The following is a 21,866-nucleotide window of genomic DNA, read 5'->3' on the forward strand; positions in this document are numbered from 1 at the left end:
ATAATTGTACTAGTTATCATATTTATTGCACCATTACACTGTTTAATGTGTTTATATGAAGTTAAATGAGCTAGTTGACTTGCTAACAGTAATTTATTATTTAAGTTGAAGCTGAAGTTAACTCAAGCACATTGAATTGCCTCTGTGTATGAAATGTGGTATATAAATAAAGCTGCCTTGCCTTAAATTTAATGTGTACTCATTAACCTAATGTACATTCTTCACTAATATTTTATTCCATTTAAAAAAGCATTTCTGTTTGGGTGTAAATAAATGCTTGAAATTATGAATAATTATATTTGATTGACAGGTAGCATGAGAGTCAGAGCCAGCGCCAGCGGCTAGGTCCAGGCAAGACACAGGCGGCCGCCCACTTCTGCCTCCAGGGGGAGAGCCAAGCTACATGACCGCCTGGCTTCCATGCAAGGCTGCAGCCATGCTGGTCACCTGTGGAGCTCTCTGAGGGAGACCACACAGTGTGTGCGGTCGGTAGATCCCTTAGAACTGCTCAGGGGCGCCTCCAGAGAATTTGATAGAGGTGACCACCAGACGGGGCCAAAGAAATTTTTGGGGTGGTACACCAAATAGGTCCTTGTGGTAACTTTGGGAGAATTGTGGTGATGTATTGCATTGCTCCTTTATTCATGTTTATTAAAAATAAAATAAAACAGTTTGTATCCAAAACTTTTAACTTACATTTTACAAACACAAACATTTCAGAAAAATACATTTCAGTTATTTAAAATGTAATTTCTAATTTTATTTTAAAATGCATTATTTATTTGTTTAATTCACCTGTTGCTGTTTTCACACAAAAACTATGGAGATAAAAACGTTTTTAAAATGGTGAGCAGCATTGTATTTTTGTATTTATTCAGATTGTTTATTTACTCATTAATTGTATTATTTTTATTTTGTTTTACAATTATTACTTGAATACATAGGATCAATTTATGGTTTGAGGGAACATTAATATGGTTTATTAACACTGGCTTTTCCTGGGGGGGCAAGTAATTTTCTAGGGGAGGCCATGGCCACCCCTGGCCACCCCTTGGGTGTGCCATTGGAACTGCTTGGTTCAAAAGTAACTCATGAAGAGAAAATATAGGCAGCAGTTTTTCTGTAGGATTGAGAGGAGATGCGGGAAGATAAGTGAAAGACAGGACAGAAAAATAGTTGCATAAAAACCAAGAAAACAACATAAAGTGTTTGAAAAGGAAAATGTAGATATATCCCACTGCACCTTTAACTTTCTAAAGCAATAATTTAAAAGCATGTAATATTTATATATTTGATACAATTCAGATCACCTTCAAAACTCAGGCTGTTTCAAGGCATTTCGGGGGCCAAGGCAAGAAATAACACTGCCATGAAAACTGCCACTGAAAGTTATGCTAAATAATAGCTAATCTGTTAAACGACATAAACACGTCCATGCGAGGCATGGCCAAGACTCCAACGCTTTTATACCCCACAGCCGCATTGCTGTAGCATGGGACCTTTCAGCTATTGGCAAACTGGATCCATATTCAATGTGTTTCATAGTTTGAAGCTGAAGAGGGCGCAACACTGACGGTTTTTGGCTGAATTTTGACTTTTTAAGGAAAATGCATCAAGATGTAAAAATAATGATAGCATATGTTTACAGCACTATTAGACACTTGTTTCTACAGGAAAAAGTAATTTGAGTTTGGTGTGACTTGCTCTTTGATTTTGTTAAGAATTTTTATTTTCATGATCAGTTGATTCCCCCACAATGTTGTTGCTTTGTGTGTGTGTGTGTGTGTGTGTGTGTGTGTGTGTGTGTGTGTGTGTGTGTGTGTGTGTGTGTGTGTGTGTGTGTGTGTGTGTGTGTGTGTGTGTGTGTGTGTGTGTGTGTATAAAAACAAACCACAGACTTCTCTCTGCCACACCTCCCTCCATCACTTGCATTCAAACATAGATAACACGCCTTCTTCAGAGCAGACCTCGTTGCCTAGCAACGCCCTGCAAGTGGCCCAGGGGGCGGTAACAAGGCCCTCAGCTTCCGCAGTAATTACAGTGTGTGTGTGTGTGTGTGTTTCAGGGCCACACCAGGTGCGCTCTCTCTCTCTCTCTCTCTCTCTCTCTCTCTCTCTCTCTCTCTCTCTCTCTCTCTCTCTCTCTCTCTCTCTCTCTCTCTCTCTCTCTCTCTCTCTCTCTCTCTGGTTGTAGTTTCACAGAGACAACACATAGGAAGAGATGAAACCTTGAAGTCTAACAGGCCTTTATCAGTAGAAATACTGTATACGTCATTTACATTAATGGTTTACATCAAGACTGCATTCTGGCACTGTTGCCATGCATGTGTGGATTTTCTCCTGGTGCTCCTGTTTTCTCCCACAGACCAAAATCATGTATGTTGTGTTAACTGGAGACTCCAAATTGTTGCTGGGTGTTAGTGAGTTTGAATTGTTGTTTGTCTGCATGCACCTGTGATGGACTAAAAACCTGTTCAGGGTTTCTCTCACCTGATGAATGTTGGAGTTAGACACCAGCTGCCTGAGACCCTAGTAAGAGTGAAGCATGTCAGCGAGTGAGCGAGTGAGTGTTTTCAGTAAGGAAACATAATACTTTTATGAAGTGCAGTGAAATGAAAACCTCATTTTCATAATTTTAAAATTCATAAAGTTAAGATCTTCAAGTGCTGACATTATTAGTTTTCACATGAGGTAAAAACAATGAATAGAAGTGTGACACTAGTGCTGAACATCTTTTGATCACACTATTTGAATCTTAGCATTAGTGAGACTAGTGAGTAGTGGCGGCTTGTCTATAGGCGGCGTGATGGCGCCGCCCCAGCAGTCTCACAGGAAGAAGATTTACAGACTATAAGTGCTGTATATAATCTGCATTTAAATGTAGTTTAAAAATGTTTTAAAACTGGTGCATGCACGCTAGATCCCCCTCCAATACAAAGAATAGGAGAGCCTTTGGTCGCAGAGGTTTGGGACCGAAACCAGGTGTGGTCTCAGCTCAGGAGGTTCACCCAGAACCTCAAACTCTCCACAGTTCACCATTCTTTTTTATTTATTATTTTGTCTCACTGTGTGGTCTTTTTTAGAGCAGCTGGGTACACCTCATGGAGTTTTTTCATTATAAAGAACCGGAAAATGATGGAATGTGACTTAGAAGAATTGTAAACACTTTTCAGCAGGTAAAAAAAGCCCCTAAAACAGTTAGGAATCAGCTCAGGGTGATGTTGGAACATTGGATTAGGCAGAGTGTTTTGTTTTCACTATAAAATGGATTATGACCATAGACCAGCAAAAGTAAGACTGAATTTACGCTTTTGACTTCATGAAATTAGCTTTGCTGTTGCATTGCTTCATGGGTTTTGCAGGTAGAGTAATAGTACTTTATTGTTGTCGACAGGAGAGTCTGGGCTTTAATTTGAACGGCTGCTTCTGTGGATGGGATCATATTGAACAGTTTCTACTGTGTTATACTTAATATGTGTATTTAGCCTTTTTATTTAGCATGATTGGGTGTTGATGTAGAAAACTGGATTCTATCATAAGAATGGTCATTTGGCATCCCCTGGTAGTGATATGTGGTTAGTGCATCTGAAAACAGAAGGCATAAATGTGCCCCACCCAAAAAGAAATTAACCATCTGACAGTGGTTATAAAAAACTTTGGTTAAAACAGTGAAATGCATTTTTACTATGTGTTCCAACAGATAAAACCACAAATTAGACTTGTCACTCAGGACTTGTCACTCAGGACTTGTCACTCAGGTCACTTCTGGTCTAAAAACCAAGGAGCCCTCTAACCTCAAATGCATGTTGCAGACAATAAAATTATAAGCTGAAACATTTTTGTTGCAAACATTTTGTCTGCATTCAAAGTAATAGTAACTAAGTAAAAAAAAGAACACAGTTTACGTTTTGTGTACTTAAGGGTGTGGTTTACTCGTTTACTCAATGCATTTGCAGTGTTCTCTAGGGTAAATCAATCATTTAAGAAAAAAACTAACTATGCTCCTTTTCTCAGATGCATAGGTTTGCTGGTGCAGAGGTGGGCTGAAAACAGCAGGAATACTCCTTATGATATAGACATCTTGCTTCTGATTGGCTACTAAAATGCATTCAGCCATGTTGCAAAGTCACTATCTTCTTCCGGCTCTTGGAAAGTTCAGACGCTTCTTTTCCTCCTCTCCTCCCTATCTTATCCCAAGGCTCTTTGTCTGTCTTTGGGTGTACAGCGCTTCTGCATTTTTTCTGGAAACTGGAAATTATTATAATGGACCTGGTCAGTTGGTCTCTCAATGTGATTGACAAAATTTTTGCAACAATGAGAACGGGAGAAGGGGCTCCCGGTTGCCCCTCTGGGACAGAGCCAGCTGGGCATATCATGGACTCCTGGAAACAGTGGAACCTGATCTGCCTCTCTCAACTGTCTGTAGAGGATTCTGAAGACGTCTGGATATTTGCGGTGTCGGTGTCAAGTTTTGTGCTGTTTGGCCTGAGCGGTTACCTGGCTTGCCGGAAAATTAATGAGCTGTCGAGGAATACTGGCTCAATCCCGGAGCTCAGGGATGGATTACACCACGCTGTGAACGCACAAACTCATATAATTGTCGAGATGAGTCGTAAGCTTGGAACTTTGGCTGAGATTCAGACTCAGGCAAAGAAGGTTGATGCCATCAAGGATAGAGCACGGATTGGGATAGATTAATTTACGCCATTAATGGATTCAGAGGGGTTGGAGATCAACAGAACTTTAAGACAGAGAGGAAATCATCTCTGTCTGGCCCCAAAACAAGTTCTTATCTGAATCTGGTACCCTTGAGCCTGTGAGGCTGAAGAGATTACCCCCCTCAGAAGAAATGTGGAATGCTGCCATCGCCATGGTAACTCTGTCTCCCTACCCCAGCCTGGGCGGGACTGCGATCGGTGAAGGCCGCTGAATCGTTTCCAGGAGTCACTCTGCTCTCTAACCCAAATACCTCCTTCCCCTGTCCAGACGGAGGTGACGAGTGTTGCCTATCGCGGCTGCATGCACTGATGTGAGGATAGTCCCCAACCCTACCTCCCCATAGTGGACCCTTATGTTGTGTAATGTCTGAAGTCTGTTGCATTTCTGTCTGAGGTGTTTTTTTTTTTTGCATAGCAAAGCTGCCCTCCCTGTGGAGGGTAACTCTGAAGTGCCTTTTTTTTCCTCCACCTGACCCAATCCTCATGTAAACCCTCTGATCTCTATTAAGGTAGCGCGACTCGGGTTTCGAATGACCACAGTCACCAATTCTTGTCATGTGTCTAAGCCTATGTATGTATGTCTATCTCAGAATTGTGTGTACTGAAACTCTATTTTCCCTCTGGGATTAATAAAGTATCTTTGAATTGAATTGAATCATCAAGACACCCTTCGCTCTCTCTCTCTCTCCTCTCGGCACAAATGTTTTTAAAAAGCCTTCCTGTGGGCAGACATGAGCCAAGATGAGCGAGTCCATAATCGCAAATTCACAGTGTAATATCACAATGTGAAGATTTTCAAATCCTAGCATTTCACTGTCTATTTTCTATCAGAAGCTAACACAGGAGATAGGTGAAGACTGTTTTCATGGTGAGTCTGCAGGAAAATATCAGAGTGACAGATTATAATTAAAAATAATGAAATAAACGTTTTTTTCAGTGTTCCACACCTTTAATCAAGTAATTTGCAAAAAGAAATTATAAATTACAGAAACATTGCAAATGTTTAAACTGATAATATCCATCCATTTTCTGAACCCACTTGTCCACATAGGGTCGCGGGGGGTTGGTGCATATATCCAGCGGTCAACGGGCAATTAGGCGGGGTACACCCTGGACAGAGTGCCAGTCCATTGCAGTAAACTAATAATATTTCAGTCCAAAAAGATAAATATCAGTGCATGCTAAATGAGTTTTTTCATAGTTGTTCAAATAATATATATAAATAAGATATACTTTGCTGATGCAAAGCTTCAGGTATATGCATAATATGCTGTAAAGAAATTTGATTAACAACAACAGATTATTTGACATTTGAACCCTAAATATGTGTGCGTTTTTCTGCTCTGATGTTGAACTATAGCCTATATTATTTTTTATTAATTAGAAAAATAAACATTACATTGTTAACTTTGTGGTTAATTTTTAGTTAAAGGCAGAATTGTTCGTTTCCTGTTGAACTTGATGGATGAATTATTAATTTTTGTATTAAGTGTTGTTTTTATCCATGGTTTTTATCCAGTATGTATATGAAAAGCTGTTTTCCGGACAAAGGCGAACCTAATATTGTCTGTAATGTGGTTCTTTGACTAAAATGTCTCTGCTTCATTCATGTTTATGTTTCCTCTCCTTTCCTCTCGCACGCGCCTCTTCTTTCCCATTCGCCCAACCCCCATCACACAGCAGGCTCCGCCTTTCCCCTTCACTCTACGTAACAGCCGCTAGAGAATCATGGGAGTTGTAGTTCCGGCCGCCTTCGCATGTTCGAGAAGGCGAGGCTTCGTCAAAATACAACTCCCATCTGGACCCTCGCACGCCGAGCCTGCTCGTCCAATCTGAATAAGTGGGAGGAGCGCGTCCGCCCACAAAAGCCCGAATAACCCCTAAAAAATCAATTCAGCTCGAATTAAAGGGAATTCGCTACAAATACAAACAGCAGGGACTGCCGGTGTTCGATGCGCCACGGACGGCGACGAGGCGTCCCGGTGTCGTGTGTCGGGGGGAGCAGCGGCGGTGACAGGCAGCAGCAGCGAGGAGGGTGTTGTCCTGATGCTTAAATGGAAGTGGGTGGGCCTCCATGGTCACACACTGCCAACTCCTCCGAAGATATCACTCTGACAAGCACAAATTAGCTCTTTTATGGACTGCCTGCTCGGGAAAAGGGACGCAGGAACGAGCTACGAGGCGTCCGTGGGAGCGGGGACGATCACCGCACTCCCCGTTGTCTCCGTTATTTTTCAGGCAGGTCGAGTGTAAACGCGCTTGGCACCGCCCTTCCTGGCTGGTGGGTGGTTTCGTCAAACGGGCAGATCCGCTACGGCCCAGAGCTGAACGTATAGGCCGTCCTCCGCCTCTGTACCCGGCCGGCCTTCCACCGCGAACTACACCCTCTCCCTCCCGGTATATTAATGCGTTATGAGCGGTAGGTACCCTCCCCCTCTCCGTCTCCACCCCTCTCTCCGTCTGACAGATAGATAGGAGGCTGCATGCCCCTTTGGTACTGATGAGGTTATGCTGTCTCTGCTCTTTATTGATCACCTTTGTTGTGTTAAACCTCCTTTTAGTCCACATCAGATTTACCTGCTTCTGACTTGGTAGAATCATTCCAGAAATCCTGGAATGACAGAATTACTGTTCTGGAATTATACTTTCTTTCCACAGACTCAAAGAAGGAATCAGCTGGAACTGAAGGAGGGAAAGCATCTAAACGGGCTAAAAGTTCTGGATCACAGGTAAAGCCGTGAAAGTTTATTGTAGTTCATTAGTTTCTGACTTGCCTGTAGGCCAAAAATGCAACCCCCCACCCCCCCTTTTTCAACCAGCCAGACACCTCTGGGGGCGTTTCTCTGGTGGATTTCACTTCCTGCTTCTGTGCCTCATGAATAAGCTTTCACACTCCAGCAGCTGTACTTTGGAATCGTGTGTTTGAATGAAGATCTTCTGTGTGAAAGTCGTTTTTAAAGACTGAGTAGAGGTTATATAAACATTATTTAGCCACAGCGGTCGTACTGACGCACACCTTTGGTTGCTGGCGAACGTTAGAGGCTCTGTTGGTTTTCCTCATGCTCTCATGGTTGTTTGGGTCTTTTTTGAGTGTCAGAGGTGCAGCTTCTGAATTCGCCTGCGACCTAGTTCTTTTACAAAGAAGCAGAGAAGGCAGCATTTTTTTCCAGTGTTCTGAGAAAAGAGAAATGTGGTTCTCACACGCCCACCCACTCGCTTCCTGTAATACCGCCCACTTCCACTGACAGCTCTGTCTCTAAGCTCACCGTTTCCTTTTGCTCTACCCCTCGATAACTCTGTCTTTTTTCTCATCTATAATCGATAGCGTGACCTTTGTTTCATCTTTGTTCGTTTCGTTCTTATTGCTTCTTGTTGTCTGTGCTTCTCATCTTGGAACTCCTCTCCATCACGCCTCCTCCCTCTTTCCGTTTCCTCCAGGATTCCTCTCAGCCCTCACCGCTGGCTCTGCTCGCAGCCACCTGCAGTAAGATCGGAGGGCAGGGGGGAGCAGAAGGGGCCCAGGCAGGAGCCCAGCAGATCCAGGTCCAGGCTGGTCAGATCCAACTACAAGCAGGTCAGATAGTGGTGGACGCAGCTGGGGGTCAGGCCCTGGTGCCCCAGCAACTGGAACTGGTCCCAGCTCAGTTCGCAGGTAACAGCTGGCAGGTCATCACGGCAGCTCCAGCGATGGCCAAGGAGAACACGAGTCAACCTGTTGCTGTGACAGTGGCCACCACGCTGGTCAACGACAGCTCACCTGCGGGGCGCAAGGTGAGTGGATTTCAGAAATCTGTTGATTTTGGGAAAATCTTTGTTTTTTTTTCTGTTTGCTAAACTGTTTCTGTTTTGCAGGTGAAGGCAGCAGGTGGGACGAACAGCGTAGCAACCAGTCAGCCGCAGCAGCAGTTCCAGATCATTCAGGTTCAGAACCTGCCCAGTGCTGGAGGCGGAGTCCAGTATCAGGTCATCCCTCACCTGCAAACTGCAGATGGACAGCAGATCCATATCAGCCCCCAGCCGGCTTCTATCGGGTCTCTACCTGAGCAGGTTCAGCTCATCCAGACCCCAAACTCAGGCCAAACCCAGGCTATCATCCACCCGGCCAACCAGCAGGCTATCCTACCAAGCACAGCCAATCAGACGGTCCCACTCCAGATACGTCCTGCACAGTCTTTCCCACTTCAGCTGCAGACGCTGCAAGGCTCCCAGACTCCTGTTATGACCACGGTCCCCATAAACCTTGGTGGCATGACCCTGGCTTTGCCCGTGATCAATAATGTTGGAGGGGGCGGGGCTGTGCAGCTCATCCAATCAGCAGATGGCACCTTCTCTGTTGCTAATGGAAGCCAGATGGTGACAACAGCCATGTCTGGTGGAGCTCCTGCTGCAGCTGGATCCGCACCAACTCCAACCGAAGGTGACGGCGTTCCTGATGGGAGTCAGGTGGTTTCTGCTGGACCCGAGGACGCATCAGTTGAAACCAAAGTGCAGAGCAGCGAAGCTGACTCTCAAAGCCAGAACCAAGCCAACGGACTCCAGAACCAGTCAGAAACACAAGGAGCCATCCAGCAGGTGATTGTTGGCCAGGTGGGACACCAGCTGGTGCAGCAGATCCAGCTGCAGCCTCAGGCTCAGAGTCAGGGTCAGATACAGGGACAGCAGCAACCTCAACACATTCAGACCCTCCAGCTGGCTCCGGGACAAACCCTGCAGCCCATCCAGGCTTTCCAGAATCCAGCCCAGGTTCTCATTCGTGCTCCGACCCTGTCAACTTCAGGGCAGATCACCTGGCAGACGCTGCAACTTCCCGGAGGAGTGTCCCTGCAGGGTGGCCTGGGTACAGCTGTGCCACAGCAGCTGACTCTGGCCCCGGTGGCTGGTGGGACGGCAGTCGGTGGTGGAGGGCTGGTTTCCCTCGGTGGAGCCCCATTAACACTGAGCACAGCCCAGATCAACCCAGGCTCAGGTGTGCAGACAGTCAGCATCGCAGGACTGGGCACAGCTGGAGTCCAGGTGCAGGGTGTACCTCTCACCATCACTGGTCTGCAGGGTGAGAACAAAGAATCTGTCAGATTATAGCTGACAGCTGTTACTGTCACTGTCATCATCTTTTTTTTTATTCATCTCTAGGTCAACCACAGGGTCAGGATGGGGTCAAGGTTCAGTCCTCTCCTTTGACCGTGACTGTCGGCAACATGGCTTCAAGTTCAGCCATGAGTCCGGACCAGCTGGGCTCCGTTCAGAGTTCTTCAGACCAAGAGGGCCCGCCCGGCAAGAGGCTGAGACGCGTCGCCTGCTCCTGTCCAAACTGCAGGGACGGCGAGGGAAAGTAGATAAAGTTTTACCATCTGATTTTGTTATTTGAAAGGAAATAAACGTGGAAAAATGTCGTTTGATGCAACCTTTGGAAAGGAGATTGTATTTTAGACACCAGAGTGGTTTTATATTATTTTTCTGTCAGCTGTAATCTGAAGCAAAAATGTCCCCCATTTTTAACTTAATATGCCGTTCTACAGAGCAGTTTTCTTCTTCTGTCATCCAAAAGGACGTGTGTCATGTAAACTACAGAGTCCTTGTTTATTCTAAAAGAATAAGAAGTGTGAGAAGAAGCTTTTGTGTGGGGTGCCGTCCTCCAGCTTCCTCCTAACCAGCGACTGTTGTTTCAGGAACAGCGGAGACCCCACAAAGAAAAAGCAACACGTCTGCCACATGGAGGGCTGCGGGAAGGTGTACGGTAAGACCTCCCACCTGAGGGCCCACCTGCGCTGGCACACCGGCGAGAGGCCGTTCATCTGTAACTGGATCTTCTGCGGGAAGAGGTTCACCCGGAGCGACGAGCTGCAGAGACACCGGAGAACACACACGGGTAGGACAAACAACACACATGCGATCATTAAAGAGGACCGTTTGTTTCTGATGAAAACAACAAGGCTGCTCAAGATTGTTTCTAAAAAAAAAAACAAGCTTTATGTTTGTGTTTGGCCCCCCAGGAGAAAAGCGCTTTGAGTGTCCCGAATGCTCCAAGCGCTTCATGCGCAGCGACCACCTCTCAAAACACATCAAGACTCATCAGAACAAGAAGAGCGGCGCTGCCGTGGCGATCATCACCTCAGACGACATAGAGGGAGAGGTCCCCGAAGGTCTGTCGGACTCCCCTCAGATCGTCTCCATGGGAACCCTCACGCGGGACTCCGACCCCGCCACCTCCAATCACCTGGAGGAAGGTGAAGAGGAGGAGTTTGAATAAGCCAATCAAAGGCCAGCTTCCTGTTTTTGGGAGGTTTAGCGAGAACTGCAAGGGTTAATTTTATTTTTATTCATTCACATACATTTTTTTAATTGTTCGTTCCTGAAAGACTCCAAGGAAGGCATTTATAGAGCGTCGGACCACTTCACACTACAGGCCACACACACGGAAATCAGAGGCTACACGAGGTTCAGCGTCTCGCCCAAAGGCACGTCAACGGGTGATGGGGAAGCAGGAACTGAACCGCCAACCTTCCAGCTGCCAGGCGACTGCTCCACCCGCTGAGCCACAGCCGAGGAGACTGAAAACCTACAGATGAGGAGGAAACTAACAAGCATCATGAATTTAGACTGTATGAAAATATTATTTGGCATTTATAAAGTCGGTTTAGGAAATTCCACGTGCAGCGGAGAAAGGAATGTTAGATAAGCACAAGACCAGAGAGCCGGTGAATCGGAAACCCTTCGACGACGAGAAGCAGTTTTCTTAACAGAATCAAACTCTATGCACAAAGAAAGTTGTTTTTCATACCTGTCAGACAGTGCTGAGGTCAATCATGGTACAGAGGGGCTGTGGAGCAGCTGGGACAGCGTGTGTGTGTGTGTGTGTGTGTGTGACCCGCATGAATGAGTGTGTGTTTGTCATTCACACGCTGTCCCTCAGAGGAGCTACCTAATGTTTTATTTATGGTTGAGGTTCAGTCCTCAGATCAGATTCAGGTGTTGATTTGTTTGATTAGTCAACAAATAAAGCTATTCTTGATTGAAATGGGGGATAAATCCTAAAAGGAAGAGTAGAGCAGGAAAAAAGCACATATAGAAAGTTTTATGAATAATGCATTCCTATTGCGGCACAGTGGCCATTTGAAAATAAAAAAAAAAGGTTTCTATCGAGAGAAAAGAAAACAATCTAGCTTTCTACAACGTGGTTTGTGTAGTGAAAGCAATACTTTAACGACAATCCTAGTGGAACCATGTTTACATCGTCAGGGGAAGTTTTCTTAGTTAATGAAACAAGCGTGTTGTTTTCCTGGGATCAGAGGGGGGGTGCTGTCTGAGCAGTACGGGTTTGGCTAGATAGCAGCACAGGCTGCTTGTGCTCTAGTGACCTTTGACCTTTAACCTGACCAGAGCACGAGCAGCCAGGGGAATAACGGTGAGGCCCTCTGCGGGTTAGCTTTGTGGATATAATATTTTCTGGTGGTGTTGCTCTGTGTTAGTTAAGTGCGTACGTTCTCTTTAAACAGAATTCTTTTGAATCCATCCCCCTTAAACCCGCTTGTGTTAACACACAGGTCCCCGCTGTGTACAGTTAATTTATTATTTATCCTTCGTTTGTAAAATTGCCTTTTTGCTGGACTTGTATTTGTGTGCGTTGGTTCTGGTGTACAGCATGTTTCAGTTCTTTGCCGTTAGACGTCGCTGCTTCTTGAAATCATTATTAAACCCAACAGTTTGATTTTTCTTTTTTTCTGCGCCATAATGTGTTTTTGGGAGAAAAAATAAAGAAGACGAAAGCAAAAATTAAAAGAAAAAGTGTTGCTATTGTCTAAAACCTTGAGAGGTTGATACCAAACAAATTTAAATGTTTTTAAATCTATTTGTGTGACGACTAACTTTGTCTTTTTTTCTATTTTGTAGTGACATCTCATTTGTAAATCCTTTTCTAAAGATGTTTGCTCGTCTCCATGACATTTGATAATGGGTTTTTTGCCAGGCTAGCCTTAAAGGCTCCAGTTTATGGATATTTTTAAAACCAGTTTGTACAAATATGTTCTGTCAATTAAAAAAAAAAGACTTCAAGCCGAAAAGATGCTTCACCTGCTTAACATTTCACAATAAAGTGAGTCTTACATTTCTCCTGGTGGTCGTTTGTTGGATTAAACAAAATTACCCATTTATGTCAAAATGAGCAAAAATGGGGCAGCTGCCTCTGAGTGAGGAAAAGTTTGTGGCTTTCGTGATCATCCAAATCCGCTCAACATTGCCAGGACAGATAATTGCCAACTTTAGAAAAGATTTGAAAATACAAACCAGACCTCCTCCTTTCTACTTATGAAAGGCCTTTTCATCTACAAATACACTGACCCACCAAAAGAAAAGTCACCATCTAAAAAAGTCACACTAATATTTAGTTGGACCACCTATGAGCTTTGATCACAACAGATATTCGCAGTGGCATTGTTTCAATAAGCTTCTGCAAGTCACAAGATTTAGTTCCATCCATTTTCTTCTGTTTATCTGGAGTCGAGTCACGGGGGCAGCAGCCTAAGCAGAGAGGCTCAGACTTCCCTCTCCCCAGCTTCTTAAGCCAGCTCCTCTGGGAGAATCCCAAGATGTTCCCTGACCAGCCGAGAGACAAAGTCCCTTCAACGTGTCCTGGGTCTACCATTATGTCTCCTCCCAGTTGGACCTGGCTGGAAAATCTCACTAGGGAGGCATCCTAACTAGATGCCCCTGCCACCTCAACTGGCTCCTGTTGATGTGGAGGAGCAGCGGGTCTCCGAGCCTCTCCTGGATGACCAAGCTTCTCGCCCTGTCCCTAAAGGAGAGCCAAGACACTCTGCAGAGAAAACTAATTTCGGCCGCTTCAAACTGCAATCTCATTTTTTCGGTCACTACCAAAGCTCTTGACCATAGGTGAGGGTAGGAACATAGATCGACCGGTAAATCGAGAGCTTCGCCTTCCGGCTTAACTCTCTTAACCACAACAGATCAGTATAATGCCCACATCGCTACAGACACTGCACCAATTCATCAATTGATCTCACGATCCATCTTTCCCTCACTCGTGAACAAGACCCCAAGATACTTAAACTCCTCCACTTGGGGCAGGACCTCACCCCTGACCTGGAGAAGGAATTCTACCTTTTTCCGACTCAAGACCATGGTCTTGGATTTAGAGGAGCTGATTCTCATCCCAGTTGCTTCACAGTCGGCTGTGAACTGCTCCGGCGAAAGCTGGAGATCACATCCTGATGAAACCAAAAGGACCACATTATCTGCAAAAAAGCAGACACCTGATCCTTAGGCCACCAGAGCGGCGTCCCTCACCACCTTGGCTGCGCCTATCCTGTCCATAAAAGTTATGAAAAAACTGCCTTGGTTAAGTCCAACTCTCACTGGAAACAAGCCCAACTTACTGCCAGGCAGGGGCGGATTTAGGGCTGAAGAAGATCCGGGGCTTAACACGCGCACGCACGCACGCACGCACGCACGCACACACACACACACACACACACACACGTGACGCGCACTAGTCAACATCATATATATTTGTCTTGTACCACATCATTTTTAATCTGAAGCTACATATTCAGCATATTCAGGGGAGAGTATTGTTCCTGTTAGTGTTTAGCGTGAGATGATAGTAAATAATATTCCCGCATTCTTTCTCCAACAACTTTACCTGATAGTAAGCTAACTTTAGGCAAACCAGCAGCACAACAAATATTTTCAAATAAGACTCACTTACATTTGCATTTCAGGCAGAGACTGTAGAAGAAGCCAGGCACTGTAGAAGAAGAAGCCGGCTGCTGAAGGGCTTCTTTAGTGGTGGAGGCTCAGGCAGGCTGTATACAAACTACTGCCAGCTGCTCCCTCTCTGGTGGAGTACCCTATATTCACAGAGTCCCCCCCCCCCTCCCCCCCGGGCCCTTGCATTAATGTATCACCAAGATCTTGCATAGATGATGGTAGAGTCTGACCACTAGACAAAGCCTTCTCCAGAACATCCCAAAGATTCTCAGTGGGGTTAAGGTCTGGACTCTGTGGTGGCCAATCCATGTGTGAAAAAGATGTCTCATGCTCCCTGAACCACTCTTTCAATATCTGAGCCTGATGAATCCAGACATTGTCATCTTGGAATATGCCAGTGCCATCAGGGAAGATGGAATAACCTGGTCATTCAAGATATTCAGGTAGTCAGCTGACCTCAGTCCTGGAGCACATCCTGTTGCTGAACCTAGACCTGATCAACTGCAGCAAGCCCAGATCATAGCCCTGCCTACCCCCACAGGCTTGTACAGTAGGTACTAGGCAAGATGGGTGCATCACTTCATTTGCCTCTCTTCTTACCCTGATGCACCATCACTCTGGAACAGGGTCCATCTGGACTCATCAGACCGGTTTTGTAAGGCATTGGAAAGTTCTCAGTTGTTCCTGCATCTCTCTAGATGTTTCCTCCAAATCATGTGGGGAACTACCGACCTATCTCTCTCCTCCCTTTTCTGTCCAAAATCATTGAAAGGGTGGCTTTCAAGAAGATCACAAAATACCTCTCACAAAACTGTCTGCTTGACCTTTACCAATCTGGTTTCAAAAAGGGCCACTCCACTGAAACTGCTCTGTTAGCAGTGACGGAATCCTTAAAAGAAGCTAGAGTGACCGTCAAATTCTCAGTGCTTATCCTGCTCGACTTATCGGCTGCATTTGACACTGTCAACCATGGCTTCCTTTTGTCCACAATCTCTAGCATGGGCATCACAGAGAAAGCGCATGCCTGGTTTGAATCATTCCTCACAGGACGATCATTCAGTGTATCTTGGCTTGGGCAATTCTCTACTGTGCACCATCTTGCCACAGGAGTTCCCCAGGGCTCTGTACTAGGACCTCTTCTCTTTGCCATATAGACCACCTCACTGGGTGAGATGGCTTCTCCTACCACTGCTATGCAGACGACGCCCAGCTCTATCTGTCATTTCTACCAGACGATCACACTGTCTCTGCACGAATATCAAACTGTCTCTCTGACATATCAAAATGGATGAAATCCCACCATCTCCAACTCAAACTCTCTAAAACTGAACTACTTGTAATCCCAGCAAAACCATCCATACAGCACAATATCTCAATTCAAAATTACTTCCTATCTCTGGCTCCTTCAAAGGCAGTTCGAAATCTGTGGGTTGTGATTGATGAACACCTGACCTTTAAAGATCATGTTTCATCTGTTGCTCGTTCATGCTGCTTGCGCTGTATAACATACGAAAGATCAGACCATACCTAACACAACATGCCACCTAGCTCCTGGTGCAATCTACTGTCATCTCCCGCCTCGATTACTGCAATGCCCTTCTAACTGGTCTTCCAGGCTGTACTGTGAGACCTCTTCAAATGGTCCAGAACGCAGCGGCGCGTGTGGTCTTCAATCAGCCAAAAAGAGCACACGTCACCCCTCTGTTCATTGAGCTCCACTAACTACCACTAGCAGCACGCATCAAATTCAAATTGCTAACACTAGCATACAAAGTCCGAGATGGTACGGCTCCCATCTACCTGAATCCTCTTGCAAAGGCTTACGTCTCGGCCCGGCCGCTCCGGTCATCACAAGATCGTCGGCTAGCAGTGCCTACACCACGCTCAGGACAATCCAGGCTCTTCTCATGCATCATTCCACAAATGTGGAATGACCTTCCAAGCACTACCAGAACAGGGGTTTCCTTTTCAATTTTCAAGAAACTCCTGAAGACTCTGCTCTTCAGAGAGCATCTTCTAATCTAGCACCCTCCCTGCACACGTCCCCCCTCTCTACTGTCCACTCCTTGCTCCCTCCTCTCCATGATTGATGTCAATGTTGTTGTTGTTGTTGTTAGCCTCAAGGGCAACATGCTGATTATATCTTGTAAGTCGCTTTGGACAAAAGCATCTGATAAATACATAAACATAAACATGTTTTCTCTGTTTGATGCATGCAATGATCTGACCCTTCTCCAGCACACAGCACCAGTTGGTGTTAAATAAGTTGTTAATTGCCAGCTGAATGATAATCACCCATGCAGTAATTGTCCACTAGGAGGCTCATACTTATTTGCTTAGTTAAATACAGGTGGTGACTTTTTGGAGGGGCTGGCCAATGTAGATCTGCAACCTTCAGTGTGAACTTTAACAACTATCAGGGAGTGGCTTAGGGTAGCACATGCTACCCTTCAATTCTGATTGGCCACCCCATGTGCAGTCACACTGATTTCCATTAAGAACAGGAAAGCTGCAGGTCCTGATGGGCTCCAGACTACTCAAAGTCTGTGCTGACCAGCTTTGTGAAGTGGTCACGCACATGTTTGTTGGTTGGAATATGACAACTGTAATTTGCATATAAATCAAACATGGGGGTGGAGGACGCCCTCATTTACCTGCAGCTCCAGGCTCTGACTCACCTCGAGATGCCACAAAGCACTGTGAGAATCATGTTCTTTAACTTCTCAAGTGCCTTCAACACCATCCAGCTGTGTCTACTGCAGCAGAAGATGAGGAGTGCAGTAGTGGACAATCATCTGACTGCACGGTCCACCAACTACCTCACCGACAGGCCACAGTACGTGAGGTTGCACAACTGTAAATCTCAGGTGGTTGTGTGCAGTACTGGAGCTCCACAGGGTGTAGTGCTCTCACCCTTTCTCTTCACCTTCTACACCTCATACTTCACCTAAAACACCATCAGCTATCACCTCTAGAAGTTCTCTGGTGACTCGGCCATCATCAGCTATGTGTCTGAGGGGAATGACCAGGAGCACAGGTCAGTCATCATGGACTTGAACACCAGTAAGATAAAGGAAATGGTGATTGACTTCCAGAGAAACACTCCTCCTCACTCACCTTTAAACATCCAGGGAGCAGATATTGAGGTGGATACATGTAAGTACCTGGGTGTTCACCTCAACAGTAAACTGAACTGGTCCAACAACACAGATGCTCTGTATAAGAAGGACCAAAGCCGCCTCCACCTCCTGAGGAGGCTGAGGTCTTTCAGAGTTAATTCCCAGCTGCTACAATCTTTTTATCACTGTTGTGGTCTGGTGGGATGCAGGCAGCTCTGACTGAGACAGAAAAAGACTGAACAAGCTCGGTTCTGGGCTGCCCACTGGATTCAGTTGAGGAGATGTGTGAAAGGAGGATGATGGTGAAGATGATATCCATCTTGGAAAACCCCTCTCACACACTGCTTACCACTGTGGAGGCCATGGCCAGCTCCTTAAGACGCAGAATGACACGTCCCAGATGTAAAACAGAATGCTACCATAGGTCATTCATCCCCACTGCAGTAAGAGTGTATAACTCCTCAGTTTAACTGGTACTGGCATTATCCTGTTACACAACATCAGTGCAGTATTCAGTATGTGTTCAGTACTTGTGCAATACTGGATTTGCATAGTATGTGCGTGTCCCTTACAGTATGCTGCAAAGTATGAACTCAAGTTTTATTTCTGTTTTTTTTTTTTTTGTAGTGGTCGAAGGTTACAATAAGAGCCGGTTTAACGCAAAAGCAAAGTAGGCATGTGCCTAGGGCCTGATTGGCTGGATGGGGCCCAGACAGAGTGACAAAATTAAAAATTAACTAAAAATAAAATGTACAAATGTCCTATGATAGGACTCCTATCTACAATTTATTTCAAGATTTATTAATTAACTAAAAATAGTGACAATGTTTATCTTAACCATAGACTGTTATATTAGCTACGTCACATTAACGGCAGCCCATGACTGTAGCCTACAACTTGGGCGCCACCCAATTAAGGACATCAGAGAAGCAGTCAGAGTCAGAGGGGGACACAACAAAGCTAGCAAGTTTTTTGAGTAGGCTAACTTTCACAATGCTTTCGGGTGCGGCAAAACGTAAAAAGAAAAAAGTGAAGAGGAACAAAAGAAGAGACAGCGGGGGGCTTTACAGAAGTTTCTGTCGGGCTGCTCGGGCAGCCGTCCGACAGCTGTGAACCTGCTCGAGTCAGCAGACCCAGAGGCCAGGCAACAAATGCAGCCTGCCTAGAGTAGTCCATTTATTTAATCTGGCTCTGGTTACAATAATATCTTACTGGCCTGTGTGTACGCTCACCTAAGGGATTATAAGGAACACCTGTTCAACTTCTCTTAATGCAATTATCTAATCAACCAATCACATGGCAGTTGCTTCAATGCATGTAGGGTTGTGGTCCTGGTCAAGATCATCTTCTGAACTCCAAACTGAAGCAATTTTGAGCATGGCATGGTTGTTGGTGCCAGACGGGCCAGTCTGAGTATTTCACAATCTGCTCAGTTACTGGGATTTTCATGCACAAGCATTTCTTGGGTTTACAAAGAATGGTGTGAAAAGGGAAAACATCCAGCATGCGGTAGTCCTGTCGACAAAAATGCATTGTTGATGCTAGAGGTCAGAGAATGGGCCGACTGATTCAAGCTGACAGAAGAGCGACTTTGACTGAAATAACCACTTGTTGCAACCGAGAAATGCAGCAAAGCATTTGTGAAGGCACAACACGCACAACCTTGAGGCAGATGGGCTACAACAGCTCACCAGGTACCACTCATCTCCACTACAAATAGGACAAATAGGCTACAATTTGCACCAGCTCACCAAAATTGGACAGTTGAAGACTGGAAAAATGTTGCCTGGTCTGATGAGTCTCGATTTCTGTTGAGACATTCAAATGGTAGAGTCAGAATTTGGCGTAAACAGAATGAGAACATGGAACATCATGCCTTGTTACCAATGTGCAGGCTGGTGGTGGTGGTGTAATGGTGTGGGGGATGTTTCCTTGGGACACTTTAGCCCTCTTAGTGCCAATTGGGCATGGTTTAAATGCCACGGGCTACCTGAGCAATGTTTCTGACCATGTCCATCCCTTCATGACCACCATGTACCCATCCTCTGATGCTACTTCCAGCAGGATAATGCACCATGTCATGAAGCTCCAATCATTTCAAAGTGGTTTATTTTACATGACAATGAGTTCACTGTACTAGAATGGCCCCCACAGTCACCAGATCTCAACCCGATAGAGCATCTTTGGGATGTGGTGGAACAGAAGCTTCGTGCCCTGGATGTGCATCCCACAAATCTCCATCAACTGCAAGATGCTATCCTATCAATATGGGCCAACACTTCTAAAGAATGCTTTCAGCACCTTGTTAAATGTCACGTAGAATTAAGGCAGTTCTGTGGGAGAAAGGGGGTCAAACACCATATTAGTATGGTGTTCCTGATAATCCTTTAGGTGAGTGTATTTACATGTACCTTTGTTATTTTTATTCAAATTATTCGCTTAAGTGTTGGTGCTGCTGTCACAAGTGAAGTGGAATAAATTAAGTTTATTCTATTAAATTTGACTTTAAATTGTCCACAAAAGGCTTGGGGTTTCATACTCCATAACAGTAGATGGCAGTATGTACCTTTCAAGCCCCAGTCCAACAGAACATCTGTGTGTTATTTTTTATTCTTTAGTATTTTTTCAGATTGACAAAAATTGTATCCAAAATCCTGGTTCCAGTAGGTGATGGTAATGCACCAAGAAATGACTTGCCAACTACCACAAAACATCTGAAAGATTGTCATAGCACAAGGTAGAGCTCACAAATTCACTTGTGTGCATATATATATATATACATAAACATACATATGTATGTATATATAATTATATAGATGTATGTATATATGTATATATATACTTATATATATGTATGTATGTATATATATATATATACCTGTCAAAACTGCCCAACGGTAAGTGTGACAAGCTTGTGGCATCATATTCAAAATGACTTGAGGCTGTAATTGCTGCCAAAGGTACATCAACAAAGTACTGAGTAAAGGCTGTGAATACTTATGTACATGTGATTTCTCAAGTTTTTTAATTTTTAATAAATTTGTAACAACTTCAAAGACACTTTTTCCACATTATCATTATGGGGTGTTGAATTTTATGGGCAAAATGAATTTAACCCATTTTGGAATGAGGCTGTAACATAAACAAAAACGTGGAATAAGTGAAGGGCTATAAATACTTTCCGGATGCACTGTATGTATGTGTAAATATATATATCCATCTTACCCTCCGCAGGTGGTCTCAACCTTCCAAGCTCGGGTCCTGGGAGCTTGAGGGTTCTACAGTATCCTCGCTCTGCACTTTTCTGGACTGAGGTGTCTAATAATTTTCCAGGGACCTGCTTTATCCACTCCTCCAGTCAGGGAGTTACTGCCCCAATGACCATGGGCACCACCAATGTCTTCACTCTCCAGGCTTTCTCAAGTTCTTCTTTGAGGCCTTGGTACTTCTCTAGTTTCTCATGTTGCTTTTTCCAGATATTGCCATCACTTGGTATATCAACCACAACGGCTGTCCTGTTTGTCCACCAACACAACATCTGGCATAACCATGTGTATACAAGTGCCCCACCTGGGCCACCTCATTTTAAGACCAGAAAACACCACTGACAATTAGAGAAAGTATACATGTGACAGTTGACCTGAGCAAACACACAGGACCTTTGATTCATGCAAACACATAGGTTAAATTAGCTAACTGTATAATCCATATTTCAATACAAATATACAGTAGATGTAATATTCAAGGGACTTGCTGTTCATTCAGTTTGCAGTGGTTCTTCGTTGCTTGAAGCTAAATTAACAAGAAGATAATTTAAACTTCTAATCACTTTATAAATGCTCGTTTTGGTCCAGTTTTATGCATGGTTAAAAAATAACTGGTAAAATGACGCTAATGATGACGCTATACAAACCTTATTTTCTGAAATTTACAAAAACAAATTAAATGCAAACAGAAAACAGAAGTAACCTGCCGTTTTGCACACCGAATAGCACAAATAATGTAATCCTTTAACAGATTTGTTCATTCTAAAGCTGCTAAGAGAAATTAAAGACTGCAATTATTTTTATTTGATTGTATTTAAATGTTCAGTACACTGATAAAAGTTTCCTTTAAAAAATAGATTGAAAAGGTCCCAGTTGTAGTTAAAACAAGAAAATCAGACAATTGTTAAGAGCGGATATTGAGATGAAAAGATTTATTTCAAAAGTACAACTGAACAGTGGTTTAAAACAACAGCCATCCCTGCATTTGATGCAACCTGAGACCAGGACATATAATAACAAATATAAACAAACTGTATATGT

The 21,866-nt window shown here is 44.4% G+C and overlaps 1 protein-coding gene across 1 annotated transcript; it reads left to right on the forward strand.

The window, feature by feature from the left end:
• The first annotated feature begins 6,958 nt into the window (after positions 1 to 6,958).
• Positions 6,959 to 11,208, forward strand: sp4 (sp4 transcription factor). Its single transcript, XM_015955879.3, has 7 exons — positions 6,959 to 7,136; positions 7,376 to 7,446; positions 8,156 to 8,488; positions 8,570 to 9,767; positions 9,848 to 10,046; positions 10,384 to 10,583; positions 10,708 to 11,208. The coding sequence occupies exons 1-7, from the start codon at positions 7,130 to 7,132 to the stop codon at positions 10,962 to 10,964; spliced, it is 2,265 nt and encodes a 754-aa protein (XP_015811365.3). The 5' UTR covers positions 6,959 to 7,129; the 3' UTR covers positions 10,965 to 11,208.
• The last annotated feature ends 10,658 nt before the right edge of the window (positions 11,209 to 21,866 follow it).

The sequence above is a fragment of the Nothobranchius furzeri genome, chromosome 11, assembly GCF_043380555.1.
Source record: "Nothobranchius furzeri strain GRZ-AD chromosome 11, NfurGRZ-RIMD1, whole genome shotgun sequence".
NCBI lineage: Eukaryota > Metazoa > Chordata > Actinopteri > Cyprinodontiformes > Nothobranchiidae > Nothobranchius > Nothobranchius furzeri.

Bases quoted from the DNA above. Each gene is read 5' to 3' on its own strand.
- sp4 (XM_015955879.3), top strand. The intron at 9,768-9,847 runs GTGAGAACAAAG...ATTCATCTCTAG, and splicing joins CACCATCACTGGTCTGCAGG to GTCAACCACAGGGTCAGGAT. The intron at 10,584-10,707 runs GTAGGACAAACA...TTGGCCCCCCAG, and splicing joins ACACCGGAGAACACACACGG to GAGAAAAGCGCTTTGAGTGT.